We start from the raw sequence: 15,842 nt of genomic DNA, 5'->3' as shown, positions 1-15,842 counted from the left end.
TCGGGTCCTTGAGCTTGCACAGCAGGCGGCGAAACCACTGAGCTAAATCCCTGGCCCTGTTTAGTTTGAGACTATTATGGATAATCATTTGTGGTTTTATGGGGGGATTGCTTTTTGTTTTCTATTAATGTTTAAATTGCAGAGTAGTTTCATGTTCATTATCTCATTTCATCGTTAAAATTACCCTAAAACATCCACAATTAGGAAGCTTTTTTATAGAAGAGGAAATGAGGCTCCGAAAATAGTCACTTACCAAGGTCATATGGTCAGTAAGGGATATCACTGAAACTTAGATCTGACTGGTCTTTAAGCCTGTGCTATTTGCATTGCACCATGCTTCCATCTGTTACTCTAGGCTGCCTCAATGTGTAGATTATACAGAGGCAAATTTGTACATTACCAGAAAAATTAAGGCTGTTCAACCATTCAGTTCTTAGTGTTTACACTTCAGTTTCCTCCCCAGCTTTCCACTTCCTCTTTCTCCCCTCACAGTGTGTGATGCCTCCTTGGTATTGTCTGTCTCTCATCTTTGTGGACAGTTAATTTTCTATCTCCATGTCAAAAAGTATAATCCTAACCTCTGTGACCAAATTGTTACAGCAGTTTCTGGCACAGAGCCTTGTAACACTATGAGAGAGAGTCTTACCCCAAGGCATTATTTTTCAGGCAAAAAATGCACCTACGGGCACAAGTGCAAATACTACCATCCGGAGCGGGCCAACCAACCCCAGCGTTCGGTGGCTGATGAGCTCCGCATCAGTGCCAAACTGTCCACAGTGAAAACCATGAGCGAAGGCACCCTGGCCAAGTGTGGTACAGGGATGTCTAGTGTCAAAGGTGAGATAACCTCAGAGGTAAAACGTGTGGCACCCAAGCGCCAGTCAGATCCCAGCATCCGGTCTGTGGCTGTGGAGCCTGAGGAATGGCTGTCCATTGCCCGAAAGCCTGAGGCCAGCTCTGTCCCATCTCTTGTGACTGCCCTGAGTGTCCCCACAATCCCACCCTCCAAAAGCCATGCAGTGGGTGCATTAAACACCCGTTCGGCCAGCAGCCCGGTGCCAGGATCCTCTCATTTCCCCCACCAGAAGGCCTCTTTGGAGCACATGGCCAGCATGCAGTACCCCCCTATCCTGGTTACCAACAGCCATGGGACCCCAATTAACTACACTGAGCAATACCCAAAGTTTGAATCTATGGGGGACCATAGCTACTATTCAGTGTTAGGTGACTTCGCCAAACTGAACATCAACAGCATGCATAACAGAGAGTACTACATGGCTGAAGCAGATCGGGGCATGTATAGTTGGAATCCCAACTTCTGTCCTGACAGTCTTATGACCCACACCAGGAATGACAACTATTCCTCTTACAACAATCTGTACTTGGCTGTAGCTGATGCCCATCCTGAAGGCAGTTTGAAGCTGCACCGTTCAGCATCTCAGAACCGTCTTCAGCCTTTTTCTCATGGTTACCATGAAGCCTTAACTAGAGTGCAAAGTTATGGCCCAGAGGATTCCAAGCAAGGCCCCCACAAGCAGTCAGTCCCTCACTTAGCTCTGCATGCCCAGCACTCAGCAACTGGAGCACGCTCCAGCTGTCCTGGAGACTACGCCATGCCTCCCAATATTCAACCTGGGGCAACCTCCCAGCCAGGCCGTGCTCTAGTAATGACTCGGATGGACAGCATTTCTGATTCCCGACTGTATGAGAGCAACCCCTTGAGGCAAAGACGACCTCCTCTGTGCCGGGAACAGCATGCCAGCTGGGATCCACTGCCCAGTGCAACTGATTCCTATGGCTATCACTCCTGTCCCTTAAGTAACAGCCTCATGCAGCCATGTTATGAGCCAGTCATGGTACGGAGCATGCCTGAAAAGATGGAGCAGCTTTGGAGGAATCCTTGGGTTGGAATGTGCAATGATTCCAGGGAGCATATGATTCCAGAGCACCAATATCAGACTTACAAGAACCTTTGCAATATTTTCCCTTCTAATATTGTTCTTGCAGTGATGGAGAAGAATCCCCACACATCAGATGCCCAGCAATTGGCAGCTTTGATTGTTGCGAAGCTTAGAGCTGCACGTTGACATGACACAGGACTTAGTCCTTTATATACATATAAATATTAATACTAATAATACACTAATACTATGATTACAGTAACTAATGATTTACATTGCGCTTTAAAAGTTACAGAATGTTTACATCATTTAAGCTCACAACAACCTTGTAAAGTAGGTTGTATTAACATCCTATTTCATAGAAAAGGAAGCTGAAGCTCAGTAAGATTTAAGTGACTGCAATGTTTATGCTGCTAGCAAATGACCAAGTCAAGACGAATACCCAAATCCTGACTCCAAGTTTCTTGCCCTTTTGCACTGCACCATTGCAGGTAATGGAAGATGAAACCCAGGGGAAGAAGCCTAAGTACAAGAAATCCCAAGGGATTTTATTACCAGCGCTTTCTTAACCACATGTTCTGTGTTACAAAGTATGGATGACATACCAATTTAGAGAGCAAAAGCATCAAGGTCAAATAGAGTGCTGAATTAACCTTTTAGGGTTTCAATAAAAATATTTAAAGCTATTTAAAAGTAAATACATACTTTATTGCATGGATATCTGATAATTCAATCTTTATTAATTAAGCCATAGGGTCACACTGAAGCTTCTAGAGCTGTATTTAAATCCTATCATTAGCAATTATATTGCATGTATGAGTCTATATATTTAGTTTGAGATGTGTGTATATCTCTGGTATAACTTTTATATAGTGACTTTGAGGTTGCTCTAGAGTCTTAGTCTATAGCTGTATAGATCATGAATCTGACTGAATGATTTTGTCGTATTTCATAGTTTCAACTCGATTTGAATGTGAAATTATGTGCTAATATTTGAACATTGCTTCCTTAGGCACTAGAGCAAACCAGCTTTATTTTTTTTATTTCCTTTTTACTTGCCAGCATTTATTAACAGTTCTTAGCTTCTAAGTTTCTTCACCTCAGCACATTAGGGGTCAGGTTGAAGCCTTCTGTAGAGGAGCTGCTAAGTAAGTTCAAATTCCACACATAGTATGTATGTGCTACAAAAGTGCAGAAGAGTCTGACCAGAACCAAAGGACTGACTACCAAAGTCCACTCTCCATATCCCATGAAAGATGGCCAAACCTATGTGACAGTAAATGAAAATAAAAAAGCTTCACGCAAGGAGGGACTAATGGATGCTTTTTGGACTTCTGGCCTATGCAGTATTAAACATCACAGGATAAAATATAATGGAGGACAGTGTATAGCCATGTAATCTGCTTTCTCCTGATGCCCACCCTTTGGGCAATAAGGTCAATCACTGCTAAAGCAGAATTTCTTTAGGAAACAAAACCAGGGGATTTTCTAGGTGGAAGAAAAGCAGCTTCCAAAAGGGAATGTTGCATCTTTGCTAATAGCTGGCTCAGTTATACACTTCAAATCCACTCAAAGAGTGCACTTGCTGTTAGATAATTCTTAGATGCATTAATCAAGAAGGCATGATTTTTGGGTTGGGTGGCACCATTTGCGCAATTTGTATTTTGCTCAGGGTGGGAACCTTTGTAGCTAAATGCCTCTAGAAAGAGGTGTCTATTGGTTTGTTAAGCTGCACTGGATGAAGCTCCTTTTTGAATCCATTGTATATTTCAATATTTTGAACCATGACCAGCTCACTATTTCTTGAGCTGGCACTTGGTAACTTCTATGGTCGTTTTTTTCATGAAAGTTGAGAAGGCCTGGCCTTGGCCTTTTATTTCTTCATGAGAAGGTGTGACGCTGCCTATAAATGTTTCTTACTGTGAAACACTCTGAATGTGAGGCTGTAGTCAAGGTTATTTCTGGGGTTTGATAATGGCTTGCATGCTGCTTTTTGGCTCTCTGTCCAAGTTGATCAATACTGCATCTTAACTGGTGTTTCTCTTCACTTCCACAGCTTCCTATTCATCTCCTAACCTCTATAATCATTCCATCCCTCAGCATATTGATGAAGTATAAAAGTATTTTCTTATCAAGTAGGTCCAGAGAGTGATAATTAGTTCTTGCTATTTCACACAAACACTTCTTCATACCTTCAATGTCTTGGACTTTCTAAATTGTCTCACATCTAGATCATGGTATTTGACCTTAGATTACTCTAATGCTTTTGTGCCAATTGGTTAATCTTTCTACCAAAATCATCGAGTGGCACTGCAGTATCCACTCACTGCACAATTTATAGGAAAGCACAAGATCAATCTTGTCTGCAATTCATCTTGAACACAATCATATTTAGTATTCAAAATAATTGTGAGCTCTTCCCAATACAGGAAATATTCTTAATGCACTATATGTATCTTTTATTTTCTAAAACAAATTGTCATTCTTCTCTCATAAAATGTGTATGAACCAAAGTAGCTAGGAGCAATGCCTCAAATAACCAGAAATGACCTTCTGTTGATACAAATTGTATCTTTTTTTCCTGATTGCATAGAAATAAATGTACAAAACTCACCTTAAACTAGGGTTTGGTACTGAATTTTCTCCTGATGTTTGTGGCACTGTGTGTCACAGGGTCACAGGGAAGTAGCCCAGGGTTTAGGAGAGAGCTTTTATTTCCAAAGGGCAGTGGTGGCTTATAGACAGATAATTTTTCAAGGCCTTTTTACTATTAGGCACACAGTTATTGTGTGCATAATTTCAAGCATTGCATATGTTCTTGTTAGCCTATCAGACTTAATATGTCCTTATAAAAGGGGTTTTGTGTAAAAACTATGTGTTAATGAATCCTCTGCAAGAATCTATAATGCAGCTATACAACTATGAATGCATAAATGAAGCTTCTTAGTTATTAGAGAAACAATTGCTTTATATTGAGGTCTGCATACTTCTTTTCCATTTTGTCTGTAGTTGTAAAACAGCAAATAACAAAGAGCATTGGGATTCCCTTGGCTCCCTTGAAAATGAAATCAAACTCCCTTCATGGAGCTGAGCATGTATCCTTCAGGATATTTGCCTCCAAGAACTCAGCAGGGTTACTGCAGTGTTTTGTGTGGTTTCTAGAACATTTGGCAAGAAGTGTTTGTAATTTTAATTATTTCACTGATTTTCTGACCTCATAGCAAGTCCTTGCCTTAGATTTTGTAGTTTTGTGATTTTTTTTTGTGACTTTGTTGTGAGAACACATTTTGACATAAGGTGAAATGGGACCCGGTGTGGCATAGTCAATCCAGGGAACTCTTGATATAAAACAGCTCAAAGGAAAAGGAGGCTTTTCAAAGGTAACATTGAACCACTGCACTTTCTCTTAAAGTGCCAGGTATGGAATAGAGAATGGCAGATAAGAGAGTTGCCTTAGAGAAATGGTCTATGAAATTTTCCTCTTCTAAATAACGAAACACATAGCATGATTTTCTTCTCTCCCTGTTCCCCTGTCTCCCTGACCCCTGCCAGTTTCTAGAATACTTCTTTTAAATTCACTTTTTTCTATTTTGGAATAAATTATCTTTATACAGTAATTCAATCTTGGTATCCTTAAACCTTTGTCACCGAGTTTTCTTCTAACATAGAAGAGTTCATTTTGAGAGGCACTCAGTTATCATTCTATCTATACTGTAAGTAAGGGACTTTGTACAAATGCCCTTTTTGAGGGCCAATAATTTCAATATTTTGTTTTACTCTGTGAAACAGGTCTGGATCTGCACAGGGAAAAGTAATGCTGAACTGTCCAAAGAGCCCTGCTCAGGTCTCCTAACCCTTCTCCGTCCTCCCCTAGTTTGTTTCTCCTCAGGTTTCATACTGGGGAGTACAGTCTTCAACTGAAATAGCACTACAGTTAATTTTCACTGGAAAACAAACCAGTATCTGATTGATTCTGGTATCTGATTGTCTAAAGTAGTCAATGCCTTTGCAAAGATTCAGCATATTCAATATCTATTGTATTATAACTAGCTATATACATAAGCAGATTGACTATTTTTAGTCCTGGTTTGTGTATCATTGAGCTATAGTAGTTTGGTTTATCCATTTGTGGGATTAAACAATACCGTTTAATGGTTGTAAACTTTTACAAAACCTCTTTGGGTTTCTTGTTTGACCCAAACATAATGTAAGTCTCAATGACAAAGTACACAAAGCCAACCAGAGGTGAGTGAAAAATATCTTTTCCCTAGCTTCATCTGCCCCCATAATGCATGTGCGATGCTCTGTAATATGTTCTCACTAGCATGAATGTGCTATGACTATTTCATAAGGTTTTGTTTCACCTATAATCGTAATAGAAAATGCTGTACTGTTGACAACAATGAATTGTAACCACACTTATTGCATAAACTATTTGTTTACTAACTACTGATGACTCTTTCTTTAAGAACATTAACAAAAGCCATACCACAAATACATATATATACCTACTTTACTTTGTTTCTAGAACATTAAATTTCTGCCTGGCAGTTTGCATCTTGAGATAAGGTGTAAAGGGTGATCCCTATCCCAAGTGAGTTCATCTGAGTTTTACCATAGTAAGTCTACACCCTCTAAGTTTTGAAGACTAACACAACTCCTACACTAATAGTATACTAAGTGTGGGTCTAACTGGCTTTTTTTCCAAGGCAGGGCTGGCTTGCATTGCTGGGTCAAAATGAGGTGGTAGGCTCAGCCCAGACTTGTGTACTCAGACTGTAGTTTCTCCCTGAATAGCCTCAAGGCCACAGGGACATCATCTGTGGAACCTTAGTCAGAATATCAGAGCCAGAAGCAGCACAGCACCCTATGCTGCATACTCCCTTTTCAAGTTATTTTGCAGGAAATGAGGCCCTAGTGGGAGTGTTAAGGAGATATGACCAAGGCCCAATAGAATTAATAACAGCAATATTGGGAGGCCACGCCTTGCAACTCCCAGATCAGTACACCCTTTATCATCATCTCTCAGACCTCTCTGGAGCCTCCTATTCACTCCCCACCCCATTCCAGGCCAGTCTCATTCTAAAGACAGGTGGCCACAGTGGCTGCAGTGGAGTCTTTGCAAGGAGCTATTTGTGAACTTGAGATCTTTTTTCTTTTTAAAAGTCATCCTCCGTAGGACTAAGAGTACTCATTTCTTCCCACCCTTTTTCTTTTCTGTCTTTTCTCTTGCTCCCCCTTCTCACATTCCTCAGGCATCTTTATCAAGTTCTTAATACCAAATCAGCACCTGGCCTATACTAGGCTAATACAGATCCTGTTTGGGGGAACTTGCACTCTAGTGGTGGAATGAAGCACACACAGAATAAAAAATTAAGAGTCCTCTGAAGACAATGGCAGTATGAGTGTACGGATAGTGCTAAGAACAATTAGAATTCCAAGAGGGAACAATTTAATGTTCAATGCTTCTTCCCTAATCATAGATGAAAATTCTGCTGGTCTGGACATAGCACTCTACAACTCACCCCTCCGGCTTCATGACTTACCCAGTTGCATCATGTTCCAGTTATCCTGGAAATTGTTCTGGTGCCCCTAACCATGTTTTTTCTCAAGTTTTTCTGACTTTGGCTTTCCTTTTATTCCTTGTTCTGACTAAAGTCTTGCCTTTTAAGACCCAGTACCTAATGTCACCTCTCTAACAAGCAGTTCCAACTACTGGTTCAGACATTGTTTGTCTCTCTCCTCTGGGCCTTGCAGAATTCTTGGGCATTTCTCATTTAGCACTTACCATTTGATTGTAATTTTGTTGGCAGTCTGTACCACAAAACAGGGAGTTCATTTCTGATGAACTATGTCCTGTGAGAGGGGGGTCTTGATTACTACTGTTGAATAATTTTTTTCCTTGACACCTCCTCACTGCTTCCCATTTAAACAGATGCAGTTAAAACTCTTCTAATCAGTCCCTGCTCTCCAATAAGAAAGGATGGGTGCAAGAGCACTAAAGTTACTTCCTCATAACTGCATGCCCACTTCTACTCCTACCATCTGAAACCCTTGGACCTGTCCTCACAATTCCTAGGTTTCAGGAATCCAGTCAGTGATCCTTGGCTCTTTCTCCAGTTCTGAACTAGAAATGGGCTCAAGCAGTCTGCTCTTTATCTATAGTTCAGTTTTTGAGGTCCAGGGGAAAGCATCATCTTGGGTTATATAGGGACCTGAGTCTTGAGTTGAGACTCACCAATCCTGGCAGGAATCCCCATAACTCACCAATATAAAATATGCTGTTTTAGACATCACTTTCAAGTCCATTACCTGTTTTGATCCTTACAACAAGTCTGTAAGACAAATATTATCCTTCTACAAATGAAAAAGTATGGCATGATTTTCCCAAGCTTGCTCCCATTATGAGGTGGAGCTTGCTTGGAACGCAGGCCTTTGGGCAACTTCTACCAGTGCATTTTGAACTTTTGGTGTGTATCAAAATCACCTGAAACATCTACACCTACTAGACCAGATTGTTGTCCATCTTCACCTTTCTGATTCAGAAAGAATGATGGGGTTCAAAGAACTCAAGCAATGCTGAAGTTGCAAGAAAACAGATCTATACCAACCCAATAACTGCTGTGGCTATGGGCAAACTCCTTCCCTTTTTTGTCTGCCTCAGGGTCTCGATGTATTTCAAACAAAAGGGCAAGACTAAAACTGATTTACCAAACCTTATTTTAACAGCAAACTCCATCTTTCAAAAGAAATCTTATACAGGATCTCAATACATACACAATAAAGTCAGGGCTGCTCTGGTGAAGTGGTGGAGAGGAGCCAAGAAATTTTGGCACCCACCTCCTCAGGCGCTGGAATATCTAACCAGAGCACACATTTTCAAATACCTTCACTAGAAGGCCTAGATGCTTTGAGAACTCTTCCAGCTGACACTGCAATACGCCAGGAAAATTTCAGCCTTTGACATTGTGAGGGGAGAGGGAAGAGTTAGACAGAAACTTACTTTGTGTTAACAAATACACAAAACTGCTTTGCCCATGCCTAATGCTTGGGTACATATAAGAAAAGAAATCTCAACCTTTTTGAGCTGGTGAGATTGTGAAACCCTTTGACAATAAAAGTTATGAGCTAGCTCCTTAGAAAAATAATGTACACATAGCTGCCAAGGTATTTAATATATCTTTTCAGGCTTTATGGACTCCCTAGGGGTCCTAACTCAAGCTAAAATCCTTGATTAAAGGGTCAGGGATGTAGCTCAGTAGTAAAACATTTCCCTAGTACATACAAGGCCTTGTGTTTAATCCCCAGTGCCCCCAAACAAAAAACCCTTGGTTGGGCTCTGGCATAGCACTTCCGCCAAATTCTTTCTTGGGTGTTTTTATAACATAAGTCTTATACGTTTTTATAACATAATTATGGAGACAGAATTTCTTGGCACAACCATCTAGAGAAATTCCGTCAGGCACTTAGCAGAGGTAACAGGTTATTACTTAGTAAATCTGTCCTTCCTCACCAGGCTGACAGCACCAAGGGTGAAAATATGGTTTATTCATCCCCCATCTCTTGGTAGCTCAGGGCTGACATAAGGTAGACACTCTGAAATTAAGAGAGTGTCTGAAGGGATTAGGTGACAATAGAGAAGTGGCTCTGGGTCAGTCCCTAGGACAGTTTTCTGGCTCTAATGCCCACTGCAGGGAAAGTCCACTCTTTTTCTTCTAGGGCAAAAGAGAAGTGACAAAGAAAGGCATATCTCTGGGTTTCAACTACTGTTTGGTATCCACTGAGGGCAGGTGAGGAGCTGAACAGGAAAACTTGAGTCTTCTTCCCACTGTCAGGAAAGCTCTGAGCAACCTAACCACAACAAACACACTGCAGTTGCCAGCTAAGCTCTGACCAGCAATGCCTCTCCTCTGGAGCCTCATGCTTCCAGGTGAACTGACTGCACACTACAGGTAAGGGGTACAGAAATGGTTTGAAGAGCCAGGTAAAAAGGTATGGGTAGAATTTGGCTATGGGAGCAATCAGAGTCAGAGGACCCACGGGGCCTCAGGACTCAATTCCTGCTCAAGGCCTTGTTATCATCCAGCCTGCTCTGGAGTACCTTAAGGAAGAACTATACTGGTCTACCCTGGCATACATACCTTCATCTCACAAGTATCAAAACTACAGTTGTCTCTTTATTGTTTTTCAAAACAAAATAAAAGGGAAAAATCATTCCAAATTCTATTGTGGTAGAAAGCTGAGTTGATGTGCTGATCTGGGCTGTCTCCCAGATTGTATCATGGAAGATCAGGTGCACTCTGGGGTGGGCTGTTGCTCTGGCAGGGATGGATGAACACTTGCATTAACGCAGGCATCAGAATAGCTGCAGGCCAGTTTTGAGCCCATGCAGCTGCCCCTGGCTCCAGAGAAGGCCCTCCAAGTTGCTGCTGCTGTTGCTGCAATTGCCACTGCCGACACCACAACTTAGGCCCAGGGTGCTGCGGAGAGAGTGGGAGGTCAGTCAGGGAAGTATGCAGGTTTAGGCTCTGGAGGAGCTAAAAGTGCTTGAGATGTGTGTGTCTATGGGAAGGGCTTACCCTCCTGCCTAGTTTATAAAGAGGAGATTGCAACAAATCTGAGAAGCGATTTCAGGTAGGGTCCAGGAATGGCTCTGCCCTCCCTTAGGTGATGAAGAAAGGAAAGGAAGTATGGAACTATTCAAATGGAGCATTATATAGTGCTCCAGTACATAAAAACCCATGCAGAACTGTCTAGGTTGAGGTAAAAGAGAAGTCCCACCCCCAGGAAGACACTGAAAATGGCTGCCTTAACAGGGCTTCTTCCAAAAGCCCTAGAGCTTAGAGGCCCAGAAGATTCTGGGCTGGATCCCTCCCACATCTAATACATAGTTAAGGGGCCCAAAGCCAGACTTGGTCTGTAGGGATAGGCCCAACTCCCATCCCACAATTTTCAAGACTGCTTAAGGGAGAAAACTGCCCTCTCTTCTCTCTGGCCCAGCTCAGAATACTCTTGCTTCCTGTAGATCAAAGGTTCTTCCAGCTGGATCCGCAAAGCTATCATCACTCCCCTCCGGCAGATCCATGGTCATACTCCTGCAGCTGAAAAAACCCTTTGAGATGATCTACTCCCATCCCCTCCCATAACCCACAATTTTACAAACAAAGAAATTGAAGTCTAGATATGAGAAAGGACTTTCCCAAGGCTACATAGAGAAGTCAAGGGTGGAGCTGAGACAAGGAGTGGGCATGGTCCACTTCAGCAGAGGTGGTATAGGGCAACAACTCCACCCAGCCCATACTTCACCCTTAATAAACAAGTATTCATCAAGCCAGCCTTATACAAGGCCTGGCTAGTTGGGGATGAGAGAAAGAGTTTTTTAGACATGTGAATCTCACTGCCAACTGGCTACCTCTTAAGAGGCTTGATGTTCTCTGGTTTCAGACAGCATCCACAGCATTGCCTAGGGCCTGGCCTGCTTATGGGGCTTGAGTTCTAGAGCCCTTTCCCAGAATGTTCAGATAAGAAAGGCTCATCTCCTAGGGAATAAGCAAACAACACAGGATGGACTCTCAACTTCAGGGACCCGAAGGGGTCTCTCTCGGGTACTCATAGGATTCTCCTGGTCACAATGGCCCAGTATTCTGGAATGTACAGGCTTCTAGGTGGGCTCCTTTGAGTTAGTAGCATAGCACCTCATCAAGGGCGACTTGGTTCCCGGCTCCCTGATGACCCAAAGGCCCCCACAACTGTGAACCAAAGTTGAATTGTTTTTTGGATTTTTTTTTCCAAACTTGAGTTTTGAGGGAAAGCATAGAGCCCTGTGCAGGCCTTGCTACCAAGATGCTGGGACAGTGCAGGAGGCCTACTGATTATTCCATGTATCTTGGGACAAATTCCGTCCCCTTTCTGGGCCTCACTTTTCTTATCAGGAACAAAAGGAAGCTAGATTAGAGCATCTGTTCTTGAACTTTTTAGAGAATTTATTGAAAGCTATGGACCCCTCTTCCAAAAATGCACATGCATGTGTGCAGGTGCACATGCACACATACATATATACATGTGTGTGTGCACACACACCCACACATGGCCGACTACACACACAAACTGAACTGAAACTTCAAGGGGTGTCAAGGGGTGGCTACTTCACTAGCTCCCACTACTAAGGGCAAGAGGTCATATAAGGGCCCACTCAGCCACTTATCCCCCCAGTCACTTACCTACCCTCCCCACTTTGTCTCCTTCTCTTCCCACAAGTAGCAGACAAAGTTGGTGAGAAATCCTGTTTTCACAGGCACTCACCCAGTCTTGCACAATGGGGGTTCCAGCCGCTGCTCTAGCACAGGCTGGTCCAAAAGATACATGGTGTCATAATTCTCCAGCATAAGCTCTGCTGGGTCCTCAGTCTGACCTGGCATGCGGCCTAAGGGGAATGTGTCCCATCGTACATCTTCTGTAGAGCAAAGAGAGGTGGAGTGGGGTGATGAGCTGGTTCTCTAATCAGTGCACAGGCCTACCAAACCTGTGCATCCACCCAGCCCGTTAGTCCACTTAGCATGGTCTCTCTGTGCACCTTCAACTTCACTCTACTCTCTTATCACTTCTCATGAGCACCTCTCCACCTTAGCATTCCACCACACATTTTTTTATGGCCCTTCTTCCTCTGTATGTTTACACACACACACACACACACTCTCTCTCTCTCTCTCTCTCTCTCTCTCTGTCACTCCACCTTAGGATAGACCATGCCAGGCACACCCTAACTCCCTGCCTTATCACTTCAACACTCCCACACAGTATCACTGTATATTCCCTTCTCCCCATTCTTATACAAATGCATCACTGTTTTTAAGAGCAACCTTCACTACTGAGTTCCTCAGATACTGTCTCTGGCTTCCTATATTCCCCTGGTATTCAAATAACCCTGTTATAATGCACCTGGCATTCAGTGAAGTATTTACTGTGGACCAGCTTTTTGCACAACCCATAGAGAAGCCCCTCAAGAAAGCCTGTTCCAAAATCGTGTACATGTATCAAATTATCACCCTGTACTTTCTAAATACAATTATGTAACAATTAAAAAAGAAAATGGGCACCGGGGATTTAGATCAGTGGTGGCGCTGCCTGCCTTGAAGCCTCACAAGAGCAAGGTCCTGAGTTCGATCTCTGGTACCAAAAAAAAAAAAAAAAGAAAATGGGCTAGAAGTTTAGCTCAGCTCAGTTGTAGAGCAATTGCCTATTAGGCCAAGGCCCTGGGTTCTATCCCCAGCACAGGGAAAAGAAGAGGAAGTGTTGTTCCTCTGCTTGTTCTTCTCCCCTCCCCTGGCTTTCTTATAAGCATCTGTGCCTATCTTAATGCCCTGCATTGCCCTAGGATACAGAGATACCATAGGGACCACCCCATTCATTGGCTCTGACAGTGATTTAACCATCCCCCTACCATTATCACCCTCAACCCTGTGTACTTCACTGTCTCTGCCTCTTTAGCCTGAAGCCCTTGTACATGACCCCTCAGTGACAGCAGGGACACAGACCCTTATGGGTCCTAGTGACCCCACTTACTTTTGAAAACATACATAACCAGGAATGCATGTACACACTATATAAGCTGCTTCACAGTGACTTCACTGCCCTTATTTTTCTCTTTATTTCCCCAAACATAATTCTGTCTGTGCCAATGCCCCTTCCTTTCACTATTTACAAAGATCCCCTAAACACAGCCTTCCTTGTGTGAAGGGATTTCTGCATCATTGTGGCACAATTTATCTAGCAAGCACAAATATACCCCCATATATTTTCTCTCTCCCTCTCTCTCTCTCTCTCTCTCTCACACACACACACACACACACACACACACATTAATGTGCTCATCATTCCTAACACTCCCACTTGGGATCTTTATGTTCCTCAGCCTTCCCACACCTGTCCACGCAACAGTAAAATAAGACCTCTCCCCATAAGCTCATTTACTATCTCCCCTCTGGTTCCATCTCACTACCCACCACACTAATGTGAGACTATTCTGTCCATCTTTATGGGTCTGCCTCCCTTGAGGTTCCTGTTTCCCAACCTAAATGGAGGCACTCTCCTATCATCAACCTCCCCTAAACTCTGTCTTGGCTTTGATCTCAGGAATTTGTGTGAACACCTAAAATTCACACTACTCTGTATTCTCTCTTCTGATCTCACTTCCAAGTTCCTCTGACACAATGCCATGGGTTTCTTTTAATGCACACAGCAAAATCCTCTTCCATTACCAATAGCCTCCATGTGTACAGAGAGCACATGCAGAATCATGTATGTATATTCCACACCTCACTTTTTCCTACTTTCTTTATAAAAACATAATTCATTGAAAAGAAAGTTTTGTGCTAGTTTCTTCTTCATAAGAATCTTTTTCCATCTACATCTCATACTCTGAGCAACTACTTTGAATGTACTCTCTGCCCATACAGCCTGACAATGGTCTTCAGCACTTACATGCTCTATGCAAAGGGAAAGGAAAGCCATTTGGCACCCATGTAACTGGCTGCCTCCCAGGCTTGCCTCAATACTACTTGCTTCCACTTTCTATCTCCTTTCTAGAGTGAAGGGAAGCCTCAAAAGCCAGGCAGACAGGGAAGAAATTGGTGAAGGGAAAAAGTGGTATCAAGACTACTTACCTGAGCTAACCTGCCATGCAGAGCCCTCCAAAGCTCCTCTTTTCTGGGCCACAAGCCTGGCATTCTCAACAGCAGGCGACTCATACACAGTAGAGAAAGGTCCCACTTCCATTCTGTCTTCCTCTTCATCATCATCATCATCATCATCGTCATCGTCATCATCATCTTCATCATCATCTTTATCTTCCTCTTCCAAGTCATCATCTTCCTCTTCTTCCTCTCCCTCCATTTGGTCTTGCAGGGCCTTTTTCTCCTCCTTCTCTTTTTGATTATCATGATTAGGACTCCCCAGCTCCCTCTGCTGCTGGGCCTTTCCTTCAGACCCACAACTGGAACTAGCTGGTTTGAGGCTCCAATACAAGCTGTCCAGTGTGTATGGAGACTTCTCACTGTGGAAGGACTCTGAGCCCTCCTTCGGCAAGTTGTTTTCTCCATTCTGAGTATAAATGGAACAGATGCGCAGCAACTTCTCCTGTTCGCCATCTGGCAGGACCTGTCCCATGGCTTTGAAGACACTGAGCAAAGGGAGGGGTGGGGTAGGAAAGATTCAAAATTTCAAATCACTTCATACCCCAACACTCTCCAGTTTGAACTTGGTTTCTCAGCTTTCACACCTGCCTCTGAAAGGCAGTAGAGCAGACAACATAGAAACAAAACGACCATGGACTATGAACAGTCTCTGCAGTTCATCTCTGTTCCTCACTTCCATTCTCAGTAAAATGAGGATAATACTGGTACCTAATTTCTAGGGTCCTTGGGATAAATAAGAACATTCATATAGAATGCCTGGCACAGTGCCAGGCACATAGTGGGCATGCAATAAATAATAGCAATTAGTTTGCACTGAAATGCTACATTAATACACCAACTATCCAATAGGCCTGCAGGGCTGGAAATGAGAATGGCACATCTCTCTCTTCTCTGGCCTAGCTTTGCTTTCTGTCCTGAGCTCCAAGGATGTGCATAAAATGGTGCTGGGGTCTTTAGGTATGAGACACATGTGATCCTTTTACAGGAGCAGCTACAGACCAGTCCAGAATAGAGGAAAAAGAAAAAAAAAGAAAAAAAAAAAAAGAAAAAGCAGCAGTTGACAAGACAAAGCAGGATGTAGAAGGGAGGCCCAATAGGTACTGTGGACCTACTGTGGGCACTAAGGCAGCTGGGGAAAGGCAGAGACCACAAGGAGGGAGAAGAAACCAAGGGAGGACTTCGTGCTGGACATGCGGCCCAGGAGGACCAGAGACCAGAGCAAGCACACCGTGCATGTTAACAGTAGCCT

The 15,842-nt window shown here is 43.1% G+C and overlaps 2 protein-coding genes across 28 annotated transcripts in view; one reads left to right on the top strand and one right to left on the bottom strand.

Annotated features, from left to right (window-relative positions):
- Positions 1-15,643, top strand: part of Zc3h12b (zinc finger CCCH-type containing 12B) — a 224,594-nt gene extending 208,951 nt beyond the window's left edge. For all 19 annotated transcript variants that reach the window (XM_087203230.1, XM_087203231.1, XM_087203222.1 and 16 more), the window contains one exon: positions 667-15,643. In XM_087203230.1, the coding sequence (XP_087059356.1) occupies positions 667-2,087 (1,421 nt within the window). In that variant the 3' untranslated portion in view covers positions 2,088-15,643. The remainder of the gene's footprint in view (positions 1-666) is intronic.
- Positions 10,061-15,842, bottom strand: part of Las1l (LAS1 like ribosome biogenesis factor) — an 18,705-nt gene continuing 12,923 nt past the window's right edge. For 4 of the 9 annotated variants that reach the window (XM_004872248.4, XM_004872249.4, XM_021250206.2 and 1 more), the window contains 3 exons: positions 14,564-15,078; positions 12,204-12,354; positions 10,061-10,381 (listed from right to left, as the gene is read on the bottom strand). In XM_004872248.4, the coding sequence (XP_004872305.1) occupies positions 10,258-10,381; positions 12,204-12,354; positions 14,564-15,078 (790 nt within the window). In that variant the 3' untranslated portion in view covers positions 10,061-10,257. Of the gene's footprint in view, positions 11,003-11,313; positions 11,441-12,203; positions 12,355-14,563; positions 15,079-15,842 lie in introns of all 9 variants that reach the window. The other 5 variants (XM_087203238.1, XM_087203239.1, XR_002391604.2 and 2 more) reach the window with 4 other exon arrangements.

Source organism: Heterocephalus glaber, unplaced genomic scaffold (genome assembly GCF_053883595.1).
Source record: "Heterocephalus glaber isolate CG9 unplaced genomic scaffold, H.glaber_assembly_v1.0 deba00001790, whole genome shotgun sequence".
NCBI lineage: Eukaryota > Metazoa > Chordata > Mammalia > Rodentia > Bathyergidae > Heterocephalus > Heterocephalus glaber.
This window is presented reverse-complemented; position numbering and strand designations above follow the sequence as displayed.